This window comes from Talpa occidentalis, unplaced genomic scaffold (assembly GCF_014898055.3).
Source record: "Talpa occidentalis isolate TD23 unplaced genomic scaffold, MPIMG_talOcc4v2.1, whole genome shotgun sequence".
Taxonomy (NCBI): Eukaryota; Metazoa; Chordata; class Mammalia; order Eulipotyphla; family Talpidae; genus Talpa; species Talpa occidentalis.
In genome coordinates, this window is record NW_026555331.1 from 58,663,976 (window position 1) to 58,691,773 (window position 27,798).

Here is a 27,798-nt window from a genome sequence, read left to right on the forward strand (position 1 = left end):
TGTCAAGAATAAAGTGTTGTCAGAAAACGTGGTAACAGATTAACAAGAATAAGCCTGTTGATATCACTGAAGCAAGTAGTGGTCATGATTGCTTTTGATTGTTAGAAGCTGTAGACTTGCTACCATTCACATGAACTCCAAGTTCCTTCAGACTTGTTCTGGTGTATGAAATGGGTGACTTTGGTTCTGGCATCTGTTATTCAGGTCTTGATCAATAGGGTTCATATTGTCAGTTTTCTCTTTCATACAGAGGAACAACAAAAGATGTGGCCCACTGCTGGCCAAAGGAAAAGGGCAACCTATGGCCTCCTGAGATTCAAAATCCTGGAGAGAACAGGAGTAGTTTCCAGAAGCTGAACCCAAAGGAAGCAATGTAGACCACCTGAAGCTACCAAAATTTCTTTTGTAAGCAGTCTCAAGGCAAAGACTGACCTTTGAAAAATGCAGGGGCAGGAGCAGGGGCAGAACCCCAAGCAATTGAAAATCCATGTATAACTTTTGACTCCCCAAAACTTAATTACTAAAAGCCTGCTGTTGACTGGAAACTTTACTGATAACATAAGCCATCATTAAACATGTTTTGTATGTTATTGTATAATAAGTTGTATTCTTATCATAAACTAGATAAAAGAAAACATTAGTAAGAAACTTAAAAAGAAAATTCATTTATAGTCTGTACTAAATTTATTATACATTTACAAGAAAATTCACATGTAAGTGGACACATTCAACTCAAACCCGTGTTGTTTAAGGGCCAACTGGATTTGATTTGATGTGTGTCTATCATTTTTCTAGCTTCTTGCTCAAAATAGATGTTCACTGAGAGTTTGATGAAGACATAGGGAGACAGGAAAGTTGTGAATACGCTCTTTCCTCCTGGACTGTAGGGCTCTGCCTAGCATGTGCTATTCAGGCTTAACTGTGCAGGGAAGCCTCTAGCATTGGCTCAGGGCTGTTAAGTTCATACACCTCTTCCCAGCTGGACTGGGAGCTCCTTGTGGGCAAACTCCAGTTATTATTTTGCTTTATCCTTTGTTAGCTGCATAGTGCCTCTCACACAGCAGGCACTCAGCAAGGGTGTAGTGAAAGAAGAAACAGTGGTCATGGTTTGCCTTGACCATGGTTTATTAAAGTAGCTACTGGCCCTTAACGTGGCTTGAGAAAGATCATTTAATTCTGTCTCACTCATAAGCTAATTTCTCAAATGCTAGTATGGTAACTAGCTAGAGAAACTTCAAGACCAGTATTATTTTTTGGGTATTGTCAGTTTTACATAACAAAATGTAAATCTGACTTCTCCATGAATGAGAAAGGAACAACATATCCCAATTTGATATAAGCTGCAGCTATCAAGAGATAAGAGATATCCCTTTGTAGTGTATTGACAGATTGAGGATGTGCCAAGAAGCAAGCTTGTTTTGGTGAATATTGGGTTGGAGGGTAAATACTTCCCATGAAAAAGCATGCCATGTTCATGCTTTCTGAAAACACCTCCCTATTCCATGAAATACCCCAGGATTTTGATATCTTTGCAAGGGAAAAAAATCAGGGAATTCTAATAGAATAGAAAACTCAGCAACTGTGAGGTGGTGAAAAATTTATCAAAGGAGAAAATTCCAGAGAACTAGTACTAGGGCTCACCATTTTGAAAATATATTCATCCCCCTAGAAACCCCAAGAGCTTCTCATATGGCCCCCACTTCGAACATTCAGGGAATGTCTTTGCTATTTCTGATATTTTAAGCTTTTAAATACCTAACCATCATTGTTTTAGCTAGTGGATAGAGAGGTTTCCAAGAAGAAATTTACATACCTAATATTTATGAAGGCCATATTGACCATGGGGCCACCACATAATATTCAGATTTTACAGGGCTCAGCAACACCACATTTGAAGGGTTTCTATTACAATTATAGACAATGAAGATCCATACAGTTATTTGAAAAATTCTCCAGTAAATGAGAGTAAAGTATCTAATTCAAATTAAAAAAATTAACAATTAATAGAATTTTAGGATAGATGAAAGTATCCTGAGTAAGGATTTTCTGCTTCTAATGCACAAAAATGTTTCCATCGATAATCTGGATTTATCCTAATATGAATAAAATGTTGCTCTGTGAGGCAAAATAAAATTTCCCACAGACTCTGTTAAATATATGCTTTTGTACCTTAACTGTCCTCATACAACTGTTACATGGATTTTTTAAAAAAGATTTACTTATTCATGTATACAAGAACTGGGGTACAGGCCATATGTACAGGATTGTGACAGGACTCACCAGAGACACAGTGGGGAACAGAACAAGCAGATCTAATGAAATATACTGCTGAAGGGAGCAGCAGGTGAGACAGGAGAGGTCTGCCACACCATGTGGGTATCTCCCTGGCCAGCCAGGATTGAACTCACACTGCAGAGGCTGCGGACAGCTTCACAGTGCTGTGCTCAACCACCTGCACCACTAGGGAGGCCCTGTTATGTGGATTTTTACATTGCTTTCTATCTCTGTTATTTTAGCTAAAGAGTATATGATGAATTACTGAATTTCTGCATATTTTATACCATACCCCTTTTCTATTTTTCTCCTTTTAATGTGATTGACATTTATCATTAATATAATTGGAACTGTGAATAAATTAGAAACTGATAGGATTTAAGCAAATGGTCAAAGAACTTTTTTTTAATAAAGACTTTCATATTCATTTTATATTTACTGGGATAATCAGAGACCCTTTTTTTATTTATTTCTTGGTTCTCAGTTTTGCTGTGGATAGAGGAAGTTGCCAGGTAGCAGATTTCTTGTCACATACAGCTAGTCTTAGAAAAATTTGAAAAGCAATCTCAACTAGGAAGAAACAGTTTTTGGTCTTTTAACCTACAGTGGCATAAATTCCTTGGTGTTTTCAGATCATAAAGTCTCAGAGGGAGTTCTACCTATACATCTCTAGCACAGGATGAATGAGAAATAAATGTAATTCTGAAGCAGGAATTTGCTTTAGGAACTGATGTGGAAATTAATACTTTTCATTTCAGATTTTCCCTAAAGGTCCTAAAAGTATTTCGAATTGTTAACCCCAAATTCCCTTTCAGTTAGACAGGATGAAGCTGGAGTATCTATATCTTAGAAAACAAAACATACATTAAATAAAGTTAACATTGATGCTAATAATTGTCTGTGTCACTATTGGCATCTATTATAAAGCTCTCAGATTTGTAGGGAAACTAATGAAAATCCTCTGTTTTTGTAAGAGGGAGTAATTATCATGTAGTCCCATATTTATAAGTATGGAAACATAAAGCTCAGGCACAATAAAATCAGAGGTTTGATGACCATGGACCCTGAAACAAGGGTATAAACAATGAGAAGGAATAAAACAAGATGAAGAGTTCACCTTCTCGACCCTTCCCCCAAATTCCCTTCCTCACAGAGAGCCATGGGACCAATGCCATTCAGTACAGAATCTTTCGTGCAAGACCTCTGCAGGTCTAGAAGCACAAAGAGAGCTTTACAAGGTCCAAGTTATTTCAATTTCTGGGTGAACTTTAGATGCTTGAGTTTCATAATCAATGGCCTTTCTGTGTGATGTTAAAAAAATACAAAGATCAATCAACTGACTTACAAAGGAAATTCACCACACTAAACAACTGAATTAAAAATATAAATAAAATGGTATCAATGAGCATTGCTGTCCTACAGAAACAAGGTAAGCATACTAGAAAAATTGCCCAAAATTCCATTCCCTGATAGAAATCAACTTGGCGCTCTATATATTACATTTCATCTAAAAGTCTTGCTCAATAAATTATTTCTGTTTTTTATTATTATGGCAAGAAGGATAGCTATAGAAGAACCTAAATAAATTTTTATAGGTATGGGTTGAATAAACGAGTTAAATGTAATAGTTTGTCATAATAAAAAACTTTGTACAAAGAAAAGGTTGCATAATGCAAAGCAAGGCTGACAAAGCAACAGGAAGGCTAATTAACATTGACATATGACACTCTATTTGTATTGTCATTATCTGAACACAGTAAGAATAACAGTGGTGTTTAGGCTTTTGATTTTGTATTGAATCACATAGGTGATTTACTTGAATCACATAGGTGATTCAAGTAAACTATTTTGTAAAACTGTATTCAATGACTTCTATTTTAAATTTAAAAAGCCATAAGTGGAAAGAGAGAGTAATTCCCTTTATAAAAAAGGTTTAAAAGAAAGGAAACTATGTGAGATGTTTAAAAAAGTGACTTTAAGGAATTATTTGCAAAATCACTTCCTTAGGAGCAAGCCTTTAGAAGAGTCTGATTTGAAGTAGTTGAAAGTAAATTATCTCTGTTGGTTAGCAAGAAATCATGAGGTTTGACTAGAGTAACTGGAAGTATGTTTAAGCCATGAGTAAAAAGAGAAGGTGGCAGCCAGCACTGAGCTATTCTGTCTTTTGGGAAGAACAGTGATCCGAGGTCTTGGATTTATTAATTGACCTAAGAAAACCGAACAGTAAGATGCAAGCCCAATGGAAGGGGACTTTCTGTTGCTCCCATCCAAGCAGAGGGAAGGAGAGGCGGGAAGAGCCAACAACAGCAGTCCTGAGATTTGATGATGGGCCCGCCTAGAGCCCAGGGGAGAAAGTGTTAGACTGCAGTCAATAGCCAAGGCCTGGTTCAGTTGGGCTTGCCAGCTGATGGCCACCCAATGTATGGGGAAGAAGGCTAGTTTGAGAACCTATAGACCAGTCTTCTACTCTGTAAGTGGAGCAAACAAATTGTTGAGGTCATTTTCAATTGAAAATTGATCTTACAGAGAAATAACATGTTGTACAAAGCATTTCATTTCTTTTTACTTTCATTTCCTAAAATATTATGGTATTTATGAAGGAGGGAAATGGGTCATACCATGCATCTTAATGGGATTGTTTAGAAAGTACACTCAAGTGTTGAAGTTTGTGTGGAATGTGTGTATGCAACATTAGTCAACCAATCTTGTCTGTCATCAGTGACAGCTGCCAGATTTGCAAACACAAGGTGTGAGAAAATATAACCAACACTTTTCAGTTATTGAAAATGCTTCATCAATGGATATATAGTTTAGTAAGTGGCACCTGGAAGATTTCTCTGTCAATTTCTCTCTCTCTCTCTCTCTCTCTCTCTCTCTCTCTCTCTCTCTCTCTCTCTCTCTCTCTCTCCTCTCTCTCTCTCTCTCTCTCTCACACACACACACACACACACACAATCTAGAAGGAAGGTATGATAAAATCTGATTTCAAAAATTGCATGAGTTCCCTCCACTGCATTTTTTCTTAGAGAAGTAGATTATCAAATAGGACACACTAAAAATTATGTACCCACCAAATTTTAATAATAAATAAGTGCTGAAAGAAAACAGATGAAGGGAATCACAGGTTTGAGTTTTACTAAGAGAAAATAGAAAAAGAAGGATCATCTATTTTTCACTCTCTTGTCCTGCCCCACCTTCCTCAGCATACTTGTTGAGGGGAATAAAAAGAAAATAATGATGCTACTAATCAATTCAGAAGAGAAGTTGCCATCAAATAAAATAATCAGAGTTATGACTTCATAAATTATAAAAAATTAATTTATTGTAGTAGAGTAGTGAGGATCAAGCAATATGTTAGATTGGTTCTTGAAATATAAAGGGAAGAAAGGCTAAAGTATACTCTGCAGAATTATGGAAAACATAGAAGGACCTAGCATCATAGATCTATTTTTTTTCTTTCTAAAAAGAAAGGCAGAAATATGAGGTAGAAATTCTCATTTCACAGAGTCAATAATTAATTCCTCATAGTATTGAAGAATACATGCATTTTTTCCTATAATGTATAATAATGAAAATAATGAAATTAAATGAAAACATTATTCCAAGAAATCATGTCAACTAGCTTGAACTGCGTGGCAGAGATTACTAAGGTTTCTTTAATATACATTTCCCCTTCTAAACTAAGACATGAAGCTCCTGGTTTTTAGATGGACGCAAAACCATCAAGAAAGGGGGTTGCAATTGTATGGGGAATATAAAACTAAAATTAAAAAATAAAAAAGAATAATGACTACAATTCCCAGTTTCCTTGTAGCTAAATTTGGGGTACAGGCCAGAGGCGTGGGAGGGTGAGAGGATTCACCAGAGACAGAGCAGGGAGCAGAACAGGCAGATGACAGAAATACACTGCTGAGGGGAACGGTAGGCACGACAGGATAGGTCTGCCACACCTTGTGGGAATCTCTCCAGCCAGCGGGGATCGAACCCACATTGCAGAGGCTGTGGACAGCTTTACAGTGCGGCGCTCAACCCGCTGCACCACTGGGGAGGGTCTGGACTAAATTTTGATCAGTGGAATGTAAGTAGAAGTAGTGTGTATATTCTTAAATGAAAGAAACACCCTTCTTTGTCTCTGTTCCTTTCTTTTTAACTGGGATACAAAAGCAGTGGTTGGAACTTTGAGTCATGTAGTAATCTTGAGAATAGGAGGATGCACAATGCAGCAAGGCATTAATTCAAAAAGATACCAGCACCCTTATGTTTATTGCAGCACTATTTATAATAGGTAAGATATAGAAATAACCCAAATGCCCCAAAATAGGTGACTGGATCAAGATGTGGTATATATACACAATGGAATACTATTTAGCAATTAAAAAAGATAAACTCATGCCATTCACAGCAACATGGATGGAGCTAGCAGGGATCATGCTCAGTGAAATAAGTCAGAAGGAAAAAGAAAAATATCGAATGGTTTCACTGATAGGAGGAATGCAAGGGAACCAAATAAGGGATCAGCAAAAAACATAACAATAATAATAATAATAAAACTAGTAGGTGACCATGAATAAGAGACATTCTACAAGGGAGGGGGAGGAAAAGGGATCAAAACAGGGGAGAGAAGAGCACCAGGGACTATGGTGAAGGATCAAGGGTGAATTGGTGGTGGGAATTTTACGGGGAATACACAATGATGTAAAAGATATAAAAATAAATAAATAGGATAATAGTAATTTAAAAAAGAAGTACAAAAAATAATGCAGCAAGAGACAAGGAGCATGGGGCCTGTCTCAAGAGGCTATCCAGCAAAGGTCTCAACTCCTTGCTATCTCCAGAATTTTGAAATAAGAGCAGATGTTGATCCCTATCCTATTTATACTACTGTTTTTTTTTTTTTTTTTTTTTTTTTTTTAGCCACTTGGGAGAAAAGTTAATCCTAACGAATAGATTCTGGTAAGGTTGCCCACCAAAGCAGTTCTATGAATAGAGTAACTAGATAGATCATTGGTTTCTTTGGAATGTTTTTGAAAAACTTAACTTTAAAAAAAAAAGGGGGTGGGGGAAAGTGTGTCCCTAAAGGGAAGTGGGTCAATGTTTTCTGTCACTCAAAGAAAAATAGAACAATAATTCTGAGTTAAAGATTGACATTGTCAAATGCAAATTAGGAAGACTTTCAGTTGTGGATCCTTCTTTCCTTTTTATTTCGCCCTTCCTTTCTTTCTCTTTATTTTCACTCTACCATCCTCTGTTTCTCTCTCCCTTCCTTGCTTCCCACTTTCATTCCTTTTTTCCTCAATTAATTAAACTCTCAAGTTCAAGTCAAAGCCTATTTTAGATTCCTTGAATTTTTTTTTATTTCACCGTCTAACATGATTCTTGCCCTTAACATGCTTGCACATCCAAGGAAGAGAATTAATTTTTCACCCGACACCAAATATTTCTATGAATACCAATATTTGAGAAACTTGATCCACTTTCTAGAAGTGCTTTTTTTCTTGGCCTTTAGTAAAAAGAGTAAGCTTTTTGAGGATGAAAAGACATGCTACCCACAAATTTGGAATTCTTTTGATAATTCTCTATTTTAGAGAATTCTTTATTGGTGCATGCATTTTTCTAAAATTCAAAATGTATCTGCTTCCTTTCTGCACTGCACACTGTGCAGCTACAGGAACAGTATTTTCCTTTATCAGTTCTGCTTTTGAACACACCATTCTTAAGTTGTGATTCTTAAGTTATCACAAATATTTGAACACTGTTGGTAGAAACCTAAACATCTTCTCTCTAGCACAGGTTACAAATGATTCTTAAATGGGTAAGAAACAAAGAAAAAAGACACTCAACATTTCTAAGTTTAAAAAGGTGAATATTTGTATTTTTCCTACTTAATTCAGTTATCCCTTGAAAACAGATACTACCTTGGGCTAAAATGTCATCAGACTATTTGAATTCTAATCAGCTGTAAAAATTCTCCTAGTTACATGCTAAAGTAACTCAGAACTAATGAGTGAGTATTTGCTTTAAGAAATAATTAGCCAGAATAGTCACTTCATAGTGAGTCACATTTTGAGACATTATAATTTTTTAAATTAGGGTTAAAATGAAGATTATTTATTCTTGGCAAGATTCCTTTCTAATTTTCAAAGATTGAAATGAGCAATTGTAGTTTTTATTTGCTTCACAATTTAGCAGTCATGACGGATTTCTTCAGCTTGGCAATATACATTTTAGCTGGTCCTAATGAAGACAAATTCCTCTCAATCATGAGTGTCCCATTCATTAAGTGAGACAGATGGCAGCCTTGCTATATTTTGTTAGACCCAGTCTTTTGAAGCTGGCAATCTCCCTTATTTAGGTCTACAAGATAGCAAGGCTTAATTCTCTGAAGGGAAAAAAGAAAGAAGTCAATGTTTTGCTAGGGCAAGACGTCAAGCTATCTTCAAAACAAGTAAGCCAACAGCCAGCTCTCAAATTTGGAGTGGTATGGACATACATTTTCATTTCTGGGACACACACCCTCACATAATAGGGCAAATAGAATGCTAAGATACTCAGAGAAGTATTAGCTTAGAGCTTTTCTAAGAGATGAAATTTCTCTGATGTAGAATATTCCACACTCCAAGGTATTTTCTGTGCTCTGGGAATTCCCTAATCCTCTACTTAATTTTTGCTGACTTTGAGACATGCCTGGAAGCTGAAACAAATAGAAGTCAAACTGGAAAGTAACAAGTTTCTTGTGGTCCTACATAATGTCAGCAGAAGTTACTTAAGAAAGGCTAAGTTGTTGACAGAGGACTTCAGGGCACCTTTGGCTAAGGTTTACAAGACAGAATGCCAAGATGGTTCAAAGAGAAAAATAACACTGGTTTTAAATTTCCCCCTCTACATTCAAGAGAGCACTAGGGGCTACTGGGCAGCTGATGTCTAATCTTTAGTTTTAGTAGGCTCACTTCTGACGACAGCACTTAACCTGGATCTGCAACATTTTTTGACTGGTAAGATTCAGGCAGATGAGACTGTACAGGCAGAATGGGTCCTTAAAATAGGAGGCAAAGCTGCAAGAGCTGGGAGTACTCAGTCATAAGAAGCAGCAACATGACAGTATGGAATTATCCAGATTAAGGAGAAACGTTGGGTGTTACTGCACAGCCTTACACTCCTTTTCATGACTTTGTCTGAATAAGCAGAACCTCTGAAGAATACAAAGAGGATGTATAGAAAGAAGAAGTAAGAAGAGGCTAGGGGAGATCCAGTTTTTTTCTGATAAGTAGAAAATTTTCTGGAGCTTTAGAATTCTCATTATGGATTGCTGGGGTTGGGACTGGAACAGTTGTAAGTTAATTATTTAAGTGAAGAAAGATTAAAACCTGAAACACATTTACAATATTGTTAATGTTGATGTTAATAGTCATAGAAAAATCACCTAAGTAATTTTTCCTCTTCAGATGTTATATGCAGTGCATCTCAGAAGTATGTACAAATTCATGCAAAGTTAAAATGGCAACAAAACTTAGTATGGTGTTATTGTGTGAAGTATTAACTGTTTTGTCTGTGCATGGAGGGAATAATGAAGTGACAATTTAAATATGTAAGCACTGATTTTATTTTTTCTCTACATGGTTTTCTAGGTTTTTGACTTTCTGTAAGCTTTCTCCATAGAAGTATGTATTACAAGTTTAATAGAAAAGTAAATTTTAAATTAAGAAATGCTATTTTCGGTTTGCATGATTTCTAATCATGTGAACATGGTCAATTTTTTCAAGCCACTACTGGAAAATTTAGGAATTTGGTGTTTCCATGGGCTTTTCATAGCCGTTGGTACATGTGTACCAACACAGGCTTCAGTGAATTGCTCTGACTCTAAATAATAACTGCCTCTGTCAGTTATGGAATGCTTTAAAGTAGAGTAGTTCTGACATTTCATCTAATTCTCATCTCACCCAAGGGAGGCAGAGATTATAGTTCCACTGTGCAGATTTGAAAACCCAGGTGCTGGGGTAGCCTACCTTGTCCACGGCACTGCAGTAAAGCCGGAACCCAAATCCCACCCTCTGTCCTTTACATTCTCCTACCTGTGGCCCGAGTGCTTGCTCCTCTGCATAAATGCAGGGCTGTAGACAAGTCAATCCCTAGGCTTCAGCTCCCTCAAATGTGAAATGGTGGCATAGATTTGACCATCCCCAAGGTCCCTACTAGTGCCTCTTCTTTCTGAATTTGGGTTTATTCAGTAGAATGAATAGTGATGGAGTTCATGGCTGTCAGATGACCTAAGGGAATGCTCCAGGGACTAGAGTGTAAAACAGGCCTCCAGAAAGCCCAGGGTGCTATTAGGAATGGTAGGATCCAGCAAGACTTTCCTCTAAGTTCCATTCTCAAGAGAAATCTTACCAATCATATGGATTCTAAATAAGAAGAGGAAAAAAAAATTACCTCTATGCACATAATACATACAATTTTCACATACAACTTTAGATGTTTTATAGACTGAGTTTGGGATGTACTGGCCAAGTCAACAACCCCCGTATTAAATAATGCACATGGACACAATTTTGTGGCCTATATAGAAAGCCTCATCTTGGTTGTTATACAATGAGAGCAAAACTTGTTTTCATATAGGAAATAGTCACTGAAACATACCAATGGAGAAAGCTGTGATGTATTTTCAGTATAGTCCATTTTTCCACATTACTTTCTTGGTTATTGGGGTAGGGTAGGCAAGAAAATTTGATGCAGAACAAATATAAATATCTTCTTTAAAAGTATGTGTAGCGAATCCCCCACTACTTTAATGCTCATTTTGCATACCCCAAGAGCAGCATTCCTGATTGCAGACATATGGTTGTGATTTTGGACCCACATGCCCACAAACTGTATATTTAGATCCAACACCAGTGTCAAGACTGGGAAAAACAGTAGAAAACTGGAACTCAGATATACCTATATTCTTTCCAAAGGGGAGAGGTATTCTACTAATAATTTTGCTCTTCCATGCACTCATGATATATATTTTTCAGAACCCAGGAAGGACAAGACATCTTGTATAAATCTGAAAATGTAAATTGCCATATTATTCTGGGTGTTGAAAAGTCAAGGACAAAGGAGACTCCAGGTTGGAAAAATGATCCATGTGCCATCTGAATGTGGATCCACTATTTATGGCTATCTATCAGTTGTCACAGTATCTACTTCTGTGGCTGGTAACCATAGGTCATTTTTGCTAATGCAAACTCCATCAGGCCAGGGTCATTGCAGTAGCCATCAATATTGACTTCACACCTCAATGATACACACCAACATTGACTGTAGAAGGTTTTCATAGTTTTTCCATTTTCGCATGCCTCACATTAAATATCATTAAAAAATTAAAACCCCCAAATTTAAAGAAATTTACAAGTATTCATTTAAGAAGAAAAGGACTAAAAAAATACCCACCCAAGCACCTACAACTCATCTAGGGAACAATGATAATGATACGTAGGGCTGACTGAAGAGCTCTGTGATTCTTGGGACAGCAGGGAGGTGCAATCCCTTCTCTGGAAGGTGAGATGTGAGTCCTGTGGATGCAGATAGGTGTTGTCAGTGGTGCTTTGCTTCCTAAGTCAAGTCCAGCAGCCGCATGTCAGAGTCATTGTCATTACTTATTTCGACCTATAACAGAAAATATCAGCTGTTTAAAGACTTAAAAACTGAAAAATAATTTTCCTTTTTTACAACCTGCAAATTAGCTTCTGTACCTCATGCTGTTGGTGTATGTAATTGTAGCAACAAGAAAGCAAAAACCTGGGCTTCTTGCTTTTCAGGTGTGGCAATCAGGTATAAACATCACATTACAGGACTGGTTTCCTGGGAGAGAAGTGCCAATCACATAACTTCTAAGGAGTGATGTTGATGTAATGGTAGTGTTTGGTTGCCTTGGGGTAAAGATGACAGGGGAAAAATATTTCTCCAAACCTCCAGCATTCTGTTGGTTGACTGCTAAAGGATCATCCTAGTTTGGCTCTTATACCATCTAATCTTTCACCTATATCCTTTACCTATATCCCAGTCTGTGATGGTTAATCTTATATCTCAACTAGCCGAGGCCTAGTACCCAGATATTTGGTCAAATAGCAGTTTAATGTTCACATGAGGTATTTTTTGATGACATTAACATTTACATCAATAGACTTTGAGTACAAACCATTTCCTAAATAATGTGGGTGGATTTTACTCAATCAGTTGAAAGTCTTATAAACAAAGACTGACGTCCCCTGAAGAAGAAGGAATTCTGCCTCCAGATTCTTCTAACTCAAGACTGAAACATCAACTCTTCCTTGGGTTTCCAGTTTGCCAGCTTTTCTGCACATTTAGAATTTGCCTGCCCCTCATTAATGACATATGGCAATTTCTTAAAATTTCTCTTTACACACACACACACACCCCATTTTGGTTCTGATTCTCTGGAGTTGCTCTTGTTTCTATATCTTTGACAAAACCTGTGCATTTTCATTGATTCTAAACTGGGCAGGAAGACTTGGGAAGGTGAGGATTCTGGTTTAAGCATCTTACAACAGCAACTCCTACACAGTGTTTGTTACATAATTGGCACTTGATAAATAGTGAATACTTTTGCTTTCGCTGTTACTCTCATGTGAAAAGACTTAGCTGATCCAAATTCTATTCATTTTTGAGGCTCAGCTGAAATTTCTCTTCCTCTGTGAAGGCTACTATTGCTACCTGAGCCATATTACTTTATCACCCTGCTAATAACAACTCTTAGGCTCTCAGCTGTATGTCACATGGAGCTAATGGCATTCATTTTCAAAATTAATTGTGCTCTGATTTTTGCACTCTGGTAAATTTTCTCCCTGCAACAAAATTATAAGCATCATACAAGTAGAAACAGTGTTTTACTCCAATTTTATAATGCTATCTAGCAATTCTCTTCCATTAACTCAGTTCAATGATGCTCTCCATGACTTGGAAAGGACGCTTTTTCCATAATTTGGAAGAGCTGAAAAAGTTTCCAACTTTCTAGTTTTGCTTTTTGATAGCCACTCTTCTACTTGTAAACTTTGCTCCCCTCTGTACACCTCAGGGACTGAGGTCCTTCAGCAATGCCTTGGTCAGCCTTTCATATTTTCTCTACTCTTCTATTTCTCTACATTTGGAACAGCACAGTCCAAATGTCTACTAGTTTGCTCCATCATATTTTAATGGGGATTTCAGCTGAAAGATAAAGAATGAACTTAGAGGAGTGGATTTTTTATAGCATTACACAGTCTTTTAGTTAGAAGAAAGATTCAGGGTCCTGGACTTTATTCATCCATCCAATCAGTGATACTCTTCCATAGTGCAGATAAAACAGGAGGAGAAAATGTTTTTTGTTTGTTTGTTTGTCTATTAGTGGTAGCATTTGGGAGAACTTTGAGGAATCCATTACATTTCACTTTAATGCCAGCCCTGTGTATAGCTAATATTTTCCATTGTGGGGTTTTACTGACATGGATTTGGAAAGAAAGTGTAGTAGGCTGAGGCTGTTCCTCTGATTCTAGGTAGGAACTCTAGGAGTGTTACTTCAGGCACTTGGGAATATGTCTGTGAGGAGTTTTCAGAGAAAACCATGAAGTGTGAAATTTTAAAAGAAAACTGTGAAGAAAACACTGGTGAAGTTGTGAAAGGAAGCATTATAAAGTAATCCTACTGGAGACTATCATGGATTTTATTAACAGATTTATTTTTTAAAATAAAACATACTCATAGGTAGAAAGGATGGTGTTTTGAAGTCCTATGTATTCACTATTTAAATTCAACTAAAATAAAATTTATGTTAGTCAAATTCACTTATCCACCACGTTTTTCTGGCTAGTGTGTTTAAAAGCAAATCATGTCACATTAAATCATGTCACTCATTAATACATCTTTTTGCATTTCTAACTCAGTGATTCTTAACCAGGAGGCATTTACTAGCTGGTTGTCACAAACTGAGGAGGATGGCAGTGGTGTTGTTATTGGCATTTAGTGCATGGAGACCAAGGATGCTGCTAAATATTCCAAATTTCACAGCACAGCTTCCACTCGTAAGAGTGATCTGGTCCAGAATTCATGTTGAGGCTGAGAAACTCTGCTCAAATGATAAGAATTTCTTTTTTTTGCCTGCTCATTGGTGTGCCTATTAAAAAAGAGTTTCTTAAATTATTTACTATCCAGTCCACATTCACATTCCCTCAATCACCTAGCATCACATTACATCAACAGCTCATTATAGTTGGATTGTTGAAACCAGAATCCAAATACTGTGCAGACATGGTGTCTGACCCTCATATCTCTTTTAATCAGCAACTGTTCATGCCTCCCTTTTAATTTACCATATACTATTTCCCACATTCTAGACTCGGGTGATTGTGTCCTTATGAGGAGATTTAGTTTACTCTTGTATTAGTTTTTAGCATTTAGTTTACTCTTGTATTTAGTTATTCTTGTATTTTCTATATTTGCAGTCTAAGATTGCACTTGACTAGGTGGCAAGATACTTCACAGCTGGTGTAGTGTTGTCTTATCATATCACATCTGGATACAGACTGTCTAGCTGTCGCTCTTTTAATGATGCTATGATGATCAGCGAGTCTGGGTAGAACAGTATGAGTTTGAGGATCTTTAAGATCATATCCATACAAACTTTTTGGACAGATGTATACAGTTACATATACCACCATTACGTGGGGGTACCTACCCTCCAGGCAGAATGAAATCAAGTAATATGATAATGATGTTATTTCAAAGTGTGTCGCCTGACAAGCCTGTCACTGTCTTTTTTTTTCTGTTGCTGTTCTAAGACTTTTGGGTTATGTGTGTGCTTGCGTGTGTGTTTTCATCTGTGATTTGTATATTCTTTCCTATGTCTTGTTTCTTCCAAGAACTTGTCATAACATGGGGTTATATTTTTTGATGTTTATATAAAATTTAAAAAAAAGTATTTATCAATATTTGCTCTGTTAATTGCCTTTAGTTTTTTTTTTAAATTTATTTATTTATATGTGAACCGGGGTACAGGCCAGATGTGCAGGAGGGTGAGATGATTCACCAGAGACAGAACAGGGAACAGAACAGACAGACTGATGAAATACACTGCTGCCCTCAGCAGCGGGTGAGACAGGAGAGGTCTGCTGGGCCATGTGGTGTTCTCGCCAGCTGGCTGGGATCGAACCTGCTCTGCAGAGGCTGCAGACAGCTTCAGAGTGTGGCACTAACCACCTGCACCACCAGGGAGGCCCAATTGGTTTTAGTTTTGAAATCAGAAGATGTTTTCTTTGGGAAATAGGGTAAGATGAAGCTACTTTTTACTTATGCTATTTAACTTTGGGGGAGGAGGTGCTTCGTGTCTCCACATCACTATGCAAATCTATTCTCTTGCCAATGACATCAATGACAAGGACCGAGAATAAGTTGAGGATTCTGGGAAAAACAGGAATTGACAGCTTCCCTGGAGGGACCATTCAGATACAGACTTTCTTATTTTGGAGAATCTTCATGTACTTCATGAGTCAGCATGAAAAGCAGACTCCACATGTGAAATGAGAAGGTCTCCAGTCCCCAGTGATGAGTAGGGCAGGTGACTAGTTGTGGTCATGGCCAATGTGCTCAGGTGTGGCCAGTCATGTTGCCTGTGGCCCTTGCCTAGCAAGGGCAACAGTGAACGAACCGACAGTATAGTGATATGTGGCCCAACCTCACCATATAAACCCAGTCATTTCATTCCTAGCTGCTCAAATGGCTACACATTACCATGCGCTCTTACATTAGTCCTTACAATGGTATAATCACTTCTTATGATGGATCAAAAAGTTATTAAAGCCTATGGCAAAGAAAAAGAACTCCAACACTAAAGAACAATGTGTCTCAAGTTCTGCTACCTTTGTGTTCCTTAAGGCAGGCAGAAGGGGAGCCCTCATGCCCGCTGGGACTCTGAAGAAGGTGCTGAGTACATTACAGTTGTAGTGCTCTGCACCCTTGAGACAGGCCCAAGAGTTAATGCCTCTGTAAGAGCTCAGCATTTCTGGGGGCTGATGAAAGCCCCCAGGCAGCAACTGCACACTCAGTAATGGGAAATGCGCACCAGCCCTTGCTATGAGCAGATTACAGACATCTTACTCTGGCTGCCACAGGGGACAAACAGCACAGGTAGATAAATATGAAAGTGTGAAAGCCAATCAAGGACAAATGAAAACAGGATAGGCAGAGTTATTATTTTATTAGTCTTTAGGTGCTTGGTCAAAAAAACAAATAGTGTGATTCAGGTCGTAGACTCCTTTTTCATCCAGCTGCAGTTTACTAATACATCAATCCTTGTTATTGGTTTTTAAATCAGAGTTTGAAAGCATATTGGTCTCACCTTTCCACCTCCTAGACAAACACACACACACACACGTAAGGACACATATACAGACACACACACACATCTGATTTGTCCTCTTGGTTGGATCTTAATCTTAATGCTGTAAATTGCAAAATGGCCTGGCACCAACCTGCTACAAAACAGCTACCCTCAGGAAAGGCAACGCAGGCCTGCTGGCTCTGTGTAGTAGCCCTGGTATCAGAGTTGGGATTCTCCTGACCCTGGATCATGAGAAGCAGAGAGCAGGTAGTGGAAGGATGGGTGGGAGCTGGCTGCAGTGCAGTCCTGAAATGGGGTTAGCCTCTTCAGGCTTCTAAAACTTAGTTGTATAGCAGCCGCTCAATCAGCAGTGGTCACATAGTATGTACCAATTTTTGTGAAGAAAAATTAGTCTCCAGCAACGGTAAATAAGACTAATCAAGATGCCAGAGAAAAAGTCAAGTTCACTTTTGGATCTCTTAGAATAAGGTTGGCTAAAAGTGATGGGGGAAGCTGTTTTCATCAAGTCTTTTAAAATGCAATTATGGTTGTCTTCCTCATGGAAATTTCTGTCATCAGATCTCTCTACCTCTGTTGTGGAACTCTGTTCTGAAATTCTACTGCTGCCTTTCTTCGATACACAGCCCAGATCTAATTATTTTTATGCAAAGAGTTTCTGTTTCATGGAGGTTCATTTCTGCACTACCCAGATGCTAACCGTTTTGAATGATTTTGACAAACTTTGAAGTAATTTATTTGCTCACTATGATGTTCTTTGGCATTCCATGTCTCTTCTCAGTTGCATGGCTCTGTGTCAAGCCATTTTTCTTCTTGAGGGCTAAACATGCTCTTGTTAACCCTCTTCTGTAGGTATCACTGCTTCCACAATGAGCCACTGTGTGCGTATCTTCTTCAGAGTCACCACTGGCCACTTGCTTCTGTATTTGAATGACAAGAGTGCCCATTGCTCTTCCTCATGTGAAAGGTGGCATTAGTGAATGGAAGAGATCCTGACGGAGACCCAGGATGTAATCAGGTTGAAAATTACACCCAGTCACTAGTGGCTGTGTCAAGGTGACATACCCCAGTCCAGGCTACCCCCAAGCTGTGTATCACATATACCCAAACCAGACCCAGATGACAACCACTGAAAGCATCTCCATAGCTTTAAGTATAATGAATTACATCATTTAGATGGTGGCACAATGGTGCCTGAGGATCTCAGTGTCCCCATCAGGACACTCTGCTTAAACAGCTGCTTTAATATCAGTTTGCTCACTTTATGTGAGAACTATAGTAAATACCTGATTGGATTGTCATAAATTTCAATTTTATTTTCTGCAGAATGGCCAAGCAAATTAGCCTCCATGCAGGGTACATCTTTGTTGTTGTTGTTTTTGATAAACTCATCATTGTTTTTCTAAACTAGCTCAGGCATCATCTCCCAGTGGAAACTTCAGCCCCATTCTGCAAAAAATTGGCTTTGAGGACATCTTTTCAGATCCACTTATTTCTATATAAGTTTCTTCTAGATCATCAGCTGTTGAAGGTCCAAATATTACTCATCTTTATCTCGCCAGCACCCAGCATAGGGTCTAGCACACATTGGTTGTAAATAACCGATGAATGACTATAAATGGAAGTACTATAAATGGAATGAAAAACCAATTTTTTTAATCAGGGAATTATTTTAAGCTTGATATTAGTATTATGCAAAAAGAAAAAGCATGAAGAAACAAGTCCATCTTGGAGCCCTTCACCCTATCATATCACCTCCAATGTACACATTCACACACAATTTGACTGTGGACTGGAAAGGTCTACTTTATGATTATAAGAAATGACACAATCAAACAGATGGATGAGAAAGAAGTCTTTCTTTGAAGTCTGCAGAGCTACCTGTGAGTGTGTCTGTAACCACCTATCTAGAATTGATAGTTACCTATCCATGCACATGTCACCTGGGAATATGCTAAGAATTATCCCAATCCTTTTGAAGGATAGGCCTTCCCCAAATACCCAGAACAGGCTTTTGAAAAATATGTCACTTTGGCATGTGTATTATTTCAACCTGAGGTCAGTTGAGTCTTGTGAGCTCATGAGGGACTTCTATACTCCCTTAACTTAGAATAAAAATTGTGGTTTTTACCCTGATTTATAATTTTTGCCAGAAGTAACTGTCTATTGGAGGAACTTATCTATATGGTAGAGCTAATATGCAATTACAGAAAACCTGGTATTCATCATATGAGTCCCCTCTCCTTGTTATGTGAATCCCCCAACTCTCTCCTCTCCCATTCCTTACATGAGGATATTTACTCTCTTTGCCCCATTGGCTTTAGACTCTACATACACATAGGTTCTCCATATTCATGTAACTAAACTTGTTTATTTCTCCTACTAATCTCTCTGATGCTAAGTTTATCGGTTCACCAGCCTGAAAAGAAGTCCGAGGAGCAGTGGGGGAATTTTCTGTCTTTTCCTACACCCAGAATAAAGTGGCTTTCTCAGAAAACCTGACTTTGTACTTTATGGAGATTAAAGAGACTTAATGAAGGTTAATAACCAACATTCACCCCCTATGATTTAGTGCAGAAGATTGGCTTTTTCTCTAACATGTGGCAAGATAGCATCACCAAGTTGGGCACAAAGAAATCCAACAGGAAGGCCTCATTAAAAGAACCCAGGCAGGCTGATTGCTGCTGAGTGGATAAACTACAATATTTGCATCTGAGTGGGGAGCACATACACTGATTCTTAAATTGTTTCATGCTCAATGATTTTAATTCAGGCTTGGTTTCATCTTTCAGCTTCCTGCTCCCTTCATGGTTAAAAGGCGTTTCATATTCATCTGACACAATAATATGCATAATACGTCAAAGTCAAAACTTTATACAATTGCTATCTGAAGTCTGTAGTTTATCTTACATTCAGCCCCAAAAAGTGTGAGAGTTCAGCAGTAAGCAGGATAGTTGAGAAAAATTCTTTTGACAAGGGACTGGAGTTGATCAAAGCCTTTTAGGTTATCTTACAAGAATACTTGATTGTTTCTATTTCACAGAGATGGAAGGGTCTTCAGAGAGCATAGATGGAAGCCAATTGTCTCTAGGACCTGCCACAGAATACCCTTTTGAGGTACATGGATATGCGTGTGTCATTCAAGAATGGTAATTTCATTACCAACACTAATCAATTACAGTTTTTAATAACCTTCCCTAATGGAAAGTTCTTTCTGACATCTGACCAACATTTTTCATATTGCAATCTCTCCACTGAGTTTTTTTTTCACAGTGGAGATGAAAGAAATCATTCATCATCCTCTTATCAGATAACAAATATATATGGGGTGATCTCCAAATCACCCTAGGCATTGTTTCAGTTCTTTTCTCACATTCAAATCACTGATCATCTTTTTTATTGTCACAAACCCTGCCAAGTCTCCCAAATCCACAAACATCAACTTGGGGTGTGCATCATTTACGAGCACTCAATAGCATGAGTAACGAGGTGGTGACTGTTTGGTCCTGGAGTGTTATATAGGGTGACTGTTTTCCCAAATTGGATTTGCTTTAAGAAACCAAAATTTAATTAAACATCTATCATGTGACAGGCACAGTGCTGATTTGTGTCTCCTGTGAACAATGCTTCCTTTAGATCATCCTGCCTGAATAAAATTAATTTAAACGGGATGCAGATAAGGACAGGATCCACTGTGGCAAATAGGCAGTGGGAGAAGACTTTCATATGTGTTTCTTCCACCAGTGACATTTTACACAACTTCACTCATCATCATGGAAACAGAACTTTGGGCTTAAAGAGTAGGAAGGTCATCTGAGCAAGCCTGTGACGTCAGGCATGGTGATAGTTCATCATCCAAGAAAGATTCCAGCTCCACCACCTACTAATAGTAGGATTTTGGGAAAGTTGCCTGACCTTTATGATTCTCACTGTCCTTCTTTATAAAGTGGACTGTTAATTAGTAGTAATTAATTTATTAGTGTATTATAGTATTTTCCTCAGGATTAAGTGAGATAATATATTCAAAATGTTTAGCACATAATAATTATTATTTTATATAGTTGTTTACTTGCTATTTAGAATTTTCTAGAAATTTTCTAAAATGGACTGAAGTCACTGGTCCATTTTATTGTTTTCTAGTACTTTATCAATTAGGTGACCAAGATTCCTTCTTACATACAACAAAAGTCTGATCAGTTTGAATTGTTTTGTTGTTACTGACTTCCTTTCATGTCTTTTAGGGATGGCTAGTCAAATATTTGAGTACAAGGCACAATGATGGGCAATTTTCATATACTATACATACCTTATCTATTTTAATCCATCCTCTCTCCTTCATCTACAAAACTATATTACAGTTGAGGGAAACAAATTTCAGAGCTGACAAGAAAGGCCCCTCAGATTACACAGGTAGAGCCTGGATTCTAACTTAGTCTTTTTCCTCTTTTCTCTTTGCCATGCTACCCCAAAACACACATGACTATCTCTTCTGTTGACTAAATTGTCTTCCCCAACCCCCAATTTGGCAGTCAACTACTGATAAAAAAAAATAGAAACATCATTTGGGAAGCATTAATCATGTTATCTATTTGAAATCCTTTCCAGAATGAAAAATAGCAATGATGATGTTGGGTTACATGTGAAAGGTGTGTTTAAGTATGAGTGGAAAATTAAACCAACGATTAGTAGTAGCAGGTCCAAATTATTTCAGGTTTGGTTAGTTTTGGCGCAGTTAGAAGGATTAATGTTTCCATCTCATCACACCTTTACTTACAGGTTAACAGGCTTTAACTCAACATGATCCTGGTAGTAGGAGTGTGCATCAAGTCCACCTATGAAATCAACTGAAAATATAACACAGCCCAACATGAATAAGTGTACAAATAGAGACACATGTAATACCAGGTGCTTAAAATTGAACACATAAAACTAATCTGAACACAAACATCTGTCTACCACCAAAAGGAAAAACACATTTAATATAAAGGACAGCTAAAACTGTTATCAGTGTTCAAAAAGGGGGTAATTGTAACAAACACACAAAGAATGAGGGATCATAAGAGCTGGGAAATCACAGGTATTATTGGCTTTTGTGAACAATGAAGTAGCATTAAATACCATTAGACTTTAAGTTATGTACCTGTTCTTAGACATAATTATGCCTTTCCCTTATATGTCAAAAGATACCCTTTCTCATCTTGTTACCAGATGCATTTTTTTCCTAAGGATATTTATTACATCATTAGAAAGACCTTTGAGAAGTCATACAGCCGACGTCCTGGCCCTCCGTCCACAAACCACCCCTGACATAGAGATACTGTGCGAAGGTTTCATCTGCCCTGTGGTAGCAGGTCCTCGTCCCTCAGGCTGCGTAGACGCTCTATCTTAGGTAATCCACTTTCTAATTCATTGCTCTGACCAAAGCACTCTCTCTTCTCCAACCCTAATGTCCATGGCTAATCTTACTTCATTTCTCCTGTTTTTTCTTTTTTTTTTTTGATTATTTATACCAAGCCTTGGTCAATTTAGGGCCAAAAAATAATAGCAGTCTAACACTTAGGCAAGAGAGGGACTGAGCTCTCAGTGTGTGTATGAATGTGCATGTGTGTGCCTGTATGTTTCAGTACACAGTACATGACTATTACACCATTCTCCCCTTAAGACATGCATTCAGTGAACTGTGACTAAGAGAAAGAATTAATCTAGAAGTTCTGCTAGGTGCCCACCTATTCCAGCTACTATCACCAAGCCCTGAACTTTTTTTTTTTTTTTTTTTACCCCCATCAAAGGGGCCGAATTCAGGCTGGGTCAACAAAGCATTACCAGATTACTATGTAGGTCTGAGTTTTGGAGTCTTGTGGGGTAGACAACAACCAAGTAGTAAGAAATCACCCCTCCCCCTTCTCCTCTAGGTGCCTCAGTTCTAATAACTTGCTAGGGTTAGTTCCTAAGTTTGGCTTTATCTGTTCCTTTGTTTAGTTTCTCTATATTCCACTTAGAAGTGACAGAATCTGGCATTTGTCTTTCTCCTTCTGACTTTTTTCGCTTATTGTATGTAATCACTTTCCAGCTAACAACATTTGAAAGAAGGGGCAGTAGTATACTCCCAAAATGCAAACAACGATGTAAACCAACATTACCAAAAAAAAAAAAAAAAAACAAAGAAAGAAAGAAAGAAAGAAAACAAGGGAGAGAAAGCACCTGTGAGAGAGAAGCAGTGAGAGGGAAATCAACTGGAGACACTGAAAAGACTTTCCCAGAGAAAACACGTAGTGTCTCAAGGGGCCATTTAAATGGTCAGATTAGATTAAATTTTTGTCAGATTAGATATTTGATCAGTTATCTGCTCCTATACCTTGCTAAGCAAGGGGTTGGGTTTTCCAAAAAAAATCACATTAATTAAAAGTTGAATGATCATATAATTTACAGGACACTTTCAGAAGTTGAAGGGGGTATTAAAATAAACAAAATTATAAATATATGTGTGTGAATAAAATGACAGAAGGATATCAAAGTAAAATTATAAAAATAAAGATAGCCCATACCTGCATGCATTGAAGCACAATAAAAACTTTATTAGTGACCATTTGAACATTAAAATGTAACATAAACAGAATCATCATTTTTGGAATAAATTTATGAATTCATTGCTGTGAATCTGCTCTTTAGCCATCTCTTGTATATAGGGGGGAGAAGATATATATAATTTTCATAAACTTATTTACAGTTTCATTCAAAATTTCTTTTTATGGTTTGAAAAATTTGATATTGCTAATACCTTAATTGACTCTCTGAAACATAGTATTTTAAACTATGGAAGTAAATGCCAAGAAAGTTTTCTAAAGAGAGGATGTATGCAATGTAGTTTAGCCAAAACACTTTTCAGGTGTTGTTATTTTACCTCCAGTCTTTGTATCTTCTTTGCCCAAAACTTTACAATTTACAAAACATAAATTCTATCTATTTATGATTCTTCTTACAAAATATAAGTGTTGCAAAACCATATATCAGTGTTCTCAAACCACTTTCTTTTCATTTTATTGTGGATGATAATTGTGGACTATAAATTTGTCCAATTAAAACAGGAGCTTTGTCAAAGGACTCTTTTGTTAAATTGAGCTATTTCAAAGGGATATTACAAAACTGAAAATTAAATGTTAACACTTGAACTCATAATTTAATTTTTCCACTTTTACTTTTGTGAGCATGAAATTCAATGTTTTCATTTTTAATAAACTTTAGACTATTACATTTATTAGAAGCTTTAAGAGATGATTTTAGGGGGAGCTTCATTTCTTGAATGATTTGATTAAAATCTTTCAACTGGCTGTTGAATGCAATGCAAGTTAAATCTTGAATGCTCATTTATAAAAATGCTCACAGCTTTGTAGGAAATTTAGATTGATTTAAAAGTAGTTCATTAAAGGATGTTCATTAAATTTCCTTAACTCTGATTGAAGAAGGGGAGTAACGACAGAAAATGTGTTCTCTTATCCTAAGTTTCTTTTTGCTTATTTTCAACATCAACCTCCTTATAAAAATATTCTCAGTGAAATGCAAATTAAAACCTATGAGATACAATTTAATACCCAGTGAGAGAGCTTAACTAAAAAAATCAGATAATAACAAATGTTGGTAAGGATGTGGAAAAACTGGACTGTCATACACTGGTGGGGATGTAAGATGGTGCAGCCATTTTGGAAAATAGGAAAGTCTTAATAGTTTAACATATTGTAGCAATACCACATGACCTAATAACTCCACTCTTAGGTATATACTCACGAAAAATGAAAGCACGTGTCTACACAAAATTTTGTATGCAAAATTTGTACCAGTATTTATTCATCATATCCAGAAGAGAGAAAATATTCTAGTTTATTTACCCTAATGTGTTTTGTCTGTGTATATATATGCATATGTTTTGGAAACTAGCATTTCTGTTTTCTTTGGCAATATCATGCAGCTTTATTGATAGGCAATTATAAATTACCTGTGCACTTAAATTCCATGTACATTTCTGCTTCAGAAATGTTTTAATTTAATAAAAATACTGTTTTTAACTATAATATTTTATGCCACAAAAAGTTGTATTTTTACCACAAAACCTATAATCTGGACCAGAATGAAAGTCTACAAGTTTTGCTTTGATTCTTTTAATTGGACTAAAATATATATGAAAATAAATGAAATGATTTTCAGCTGACAGCAGCTGATGAACTGGTACAATACTGGTGTCATTTTAGCTATTTGAGAAATTCTTCCACCACCAGAGGCAGCCAATTACTTCCACTTTCAAATGCTTTTTATTGACCTGCAGGATTGATCTCCTGAAGATGTTCAGAACAGGCCTTCTCAAGACTGGTCACATTGGCATGTGAATTACTTTTATCATTCCTTTAACACCTAGAATGAAAATTGGGGTGGATTTTTGTAAAAATGACATTTTTATTAGAGATACTTGTCTCTATGGCAGGATGAGCATCTAACTGAGAGCAGCTGGTCTTTGTCTACGAGTCACCCTTTCCTTATAATGTGAGTTTTCTTCCTCTCTTTGTGAAGCCCTGGTCCCAATCCCATTCCTTACCTTAAGATAAATGCCACTGCCCTGCCCCAGTGGCTTTAAAATCCACATCCATGTACATTTTTTATACATATGTAATTAAATTTGATTTTTCTCCTCTTAATCTGTCTAACATGAATTTGATTGCTCCCAGTATAATAACCCTGAGTGGAAGGGGGTTCTTTTCCCTTCTCCCTGAGACTATCTGCTCACCATGGTCTGGTGCACTGAGTTGGTGGTGGAACTATGGCCTCCAGCACTTCTCTTGTATCCACCTGATGCTGGAAGGAGTTAGTTATTTCTATCCTCTCTGTCCAAGAGCCTATCTTTTTGTCAATTGACCTGAGTGCTGTCCTCTAAAGGAAGATGCTAGTTGCATAGTTTCCTAACAGAGTTGAGGAGAAATGAGTGGTTTGTTGATTTCTTATAGATTCAACCATCTGTAAAAAGGAGAATTCTGCTCATTGTACATGGATCTCCAATCTCAAGGGCACTATGGCAGAAGTTTAAAGGGCTCTTAGTTTTACCCATCCTATGTTGTCCTAATAGAATGACTGATAATATCTCATTTGAAAGCTAAAAAATCTAGGACAAAGTCTACATTCAAGAGGATGCCAAGGCAACTTGTATAAACAGGAACAGTTTTAACCAAACTAGGGCATATGTCTTAGTAGGGATGGCACTGTAAATGAGCTACACTTCTCTGCATCTCAAAATTTTAGTGTGACGTAAATTTTGCAAACCTCTCAAAATAAAATATGGGAAAAATAAATTCTCAAGCTTCCAGACCTATACAAGAATACAAAAAAGAGGAAGTACTAAGGGGGAACCATTGAAGTATAGATGATTAAAAATCTGAAAGCATCCAGAATCCTTTACGAATGAAACACAATGATATGGCTTTTTGGCAATAGAAGCCTAAGACGTTAAGGAGATGATAACTTTTCCACTGCAGGGAAAATGTCCCTCCACCTTTCAGTTCTGCTTTAGCTGGTTGAATAATAAAACAACATCAGACAGAGTAAAAGGAGGAAAGGATCAATTTAGCTATGTCCATACAGGGAATCTACCTGTAGAATAAGGAATCTGCTTTCAGTGGGTGAGAAGAGGGTATATATTCTGAATCAAGGGTTGGTCTAGGTGTCTGGTGCTTCTAGAAGAAAGAGGGGCATTCAAATGACAAAAGGGCCAGATGTTCTGTAATTAGATGTTTGTCCTGCACACACATGGATTTCTCCTATAGAAAGGTCATTTCTGGAGAAAACCTCAAATTTGGTCAATATCCTTAATTTTCATTCTTCTAGGTAGTTTGGGAAGTGGTAAAGTTTTTTCCTGATTTGCTCACACAATTCTGGGAGCTGGAGTTGAGGGTAGAGGTGATTAATATACTCATTAAACCAGCTACAGAAATAAAAAATCTTTAGGCACCCAGAAACGAAAAAAACTTTAGGTGCCAACATCTAGAGCAAGAATCAGACAGTAATAGCAGACAGTAATAGAGAGTATCAAAGTGCAGACTAGAGGTGGGGAAATGGAGACTGAGGGTCATTGTAGAGAATCTGTGCTCCTTACAAATCAACCTAGTCACAGCTTCAAAGTGATGAACGCTTCCCAAAGGAAGGAGGATATGGAGTTTGAGGATTGTTAGAGAATCTCAGGTCTTTTTAAAATTCTGCATAGTTATTCAAAATTAATAAAAGTTAACTCCACAAAGGAATGGGCCCCTCCCAAAGAAAAGAAGGAGACTATATCAGTGCAATTTCCATACTGGCACCGGGCAGCAGCCCTCCCGCCCGCGTGTGGCCTGTGACTTCGCAGGTGTTTCTCTTTACCGATCTTCTCCCTTTGCAAAGCAGCAGAGGCCTCTTTCCTCCCAAGGCTGCCTGCCTGCAACTATGCAACCTCCTTTTTAGCAAATCCGTCCCTTTTGGGGAAATTCTTTCTGCCCAATTGTGTCTGTGCAAGCATTCTTTGCCCTTCCCTCCCTTATAATAAACCTGCTCTTTTAGATATAACTAATGCCTCTGTCTCATGGAGAAACTATCTGGTGCCACTGACAGGGGAGCTCAGATGAAATTTTTCCCAGAGTTAGTTAACCCAAGGAACCCATTCTCAGAACCAACATCTCCAAAACAGATTTCATTAGAAAAGGCCTGATCTGAGCACAGGTACTATATTTTTAAAAAAAATTGTTAAAGCAAATTGTTAAAGCACCACTTTCTATTTGTCAACATGGAGAGTAAGTTTACAGATTCTGGAGGACTTTTTTTAAGATTTGTCAAATGTTTTTAAAAATAAAATATCTTTAAAAGATGACTTAACAAGAGACTTCAAAGCAACTCAAGACTTTTTGCTTAAGTTTTCAGAGAGGTAGTTGTGTAACAGGGTGGTCCCCAGGAAAGGGGGAGGTTCTAGGTTCCCTACCCCACCCAAGCAGAGCTGAGCAGGGAGAGAAGACGCTGCAGAGGAGACTGAGGAAGGAAGCAGGATGGAGCCAGAAGGAGACCTCGAGGAGGCGCATGGAGCCTAGAGACACGTGAAGAAACTGTGCTTGTCTTTTGGTCGTGGACTGGGTGACACAGATGTGGGTGAGACC

The 27,798-nt window shown here is 37.5% G+C and overlaps 1 protein-coding gene across 4 annotated transcripts in view; it reads right to left on the reverse strand.

Annotated features, from left to right (window-relative positions):
• The window catches only part of NKAIN3 (sodium/potassium transporting ATPase interacting 3), a 749,694-nt gene that overhangs the window by 103,576 nt on the left and 618,320 nt on the right, over nucleotides 1-27,798 (reverse strand). The window contains exons 6-7 of one of the 4 annotated variants that reach the window (XM_054692226.1): nucleotides 21,417-21,486; nucleotides 5,189-11,919 (exon numbers count right to left, since the gene is read on the reverse strand). The exons of 1 other annotated variant lie outside the window; for it this stretch is intronic. In XM_054692226.1, the coding sequence (XP_054548201.1) occupies nucleotides 11,910-11,919; nucleotides 21,417-21,486 (80 nt within the window). In that variant the 3' untranslated portion in view covers nucleotides 5,189-11,909. Of the gene's footprint in view, nucleotides 1-5,188; nucleotides 11,920-21,416; nucleotides 21,487-24,723; nucleotides 25,046-27,798 lie in introns of those variants that run through there. 2 more of the 4 variants (XM_054692229.1, XM_054692227.1) reach the window with 2 other exon arrangements.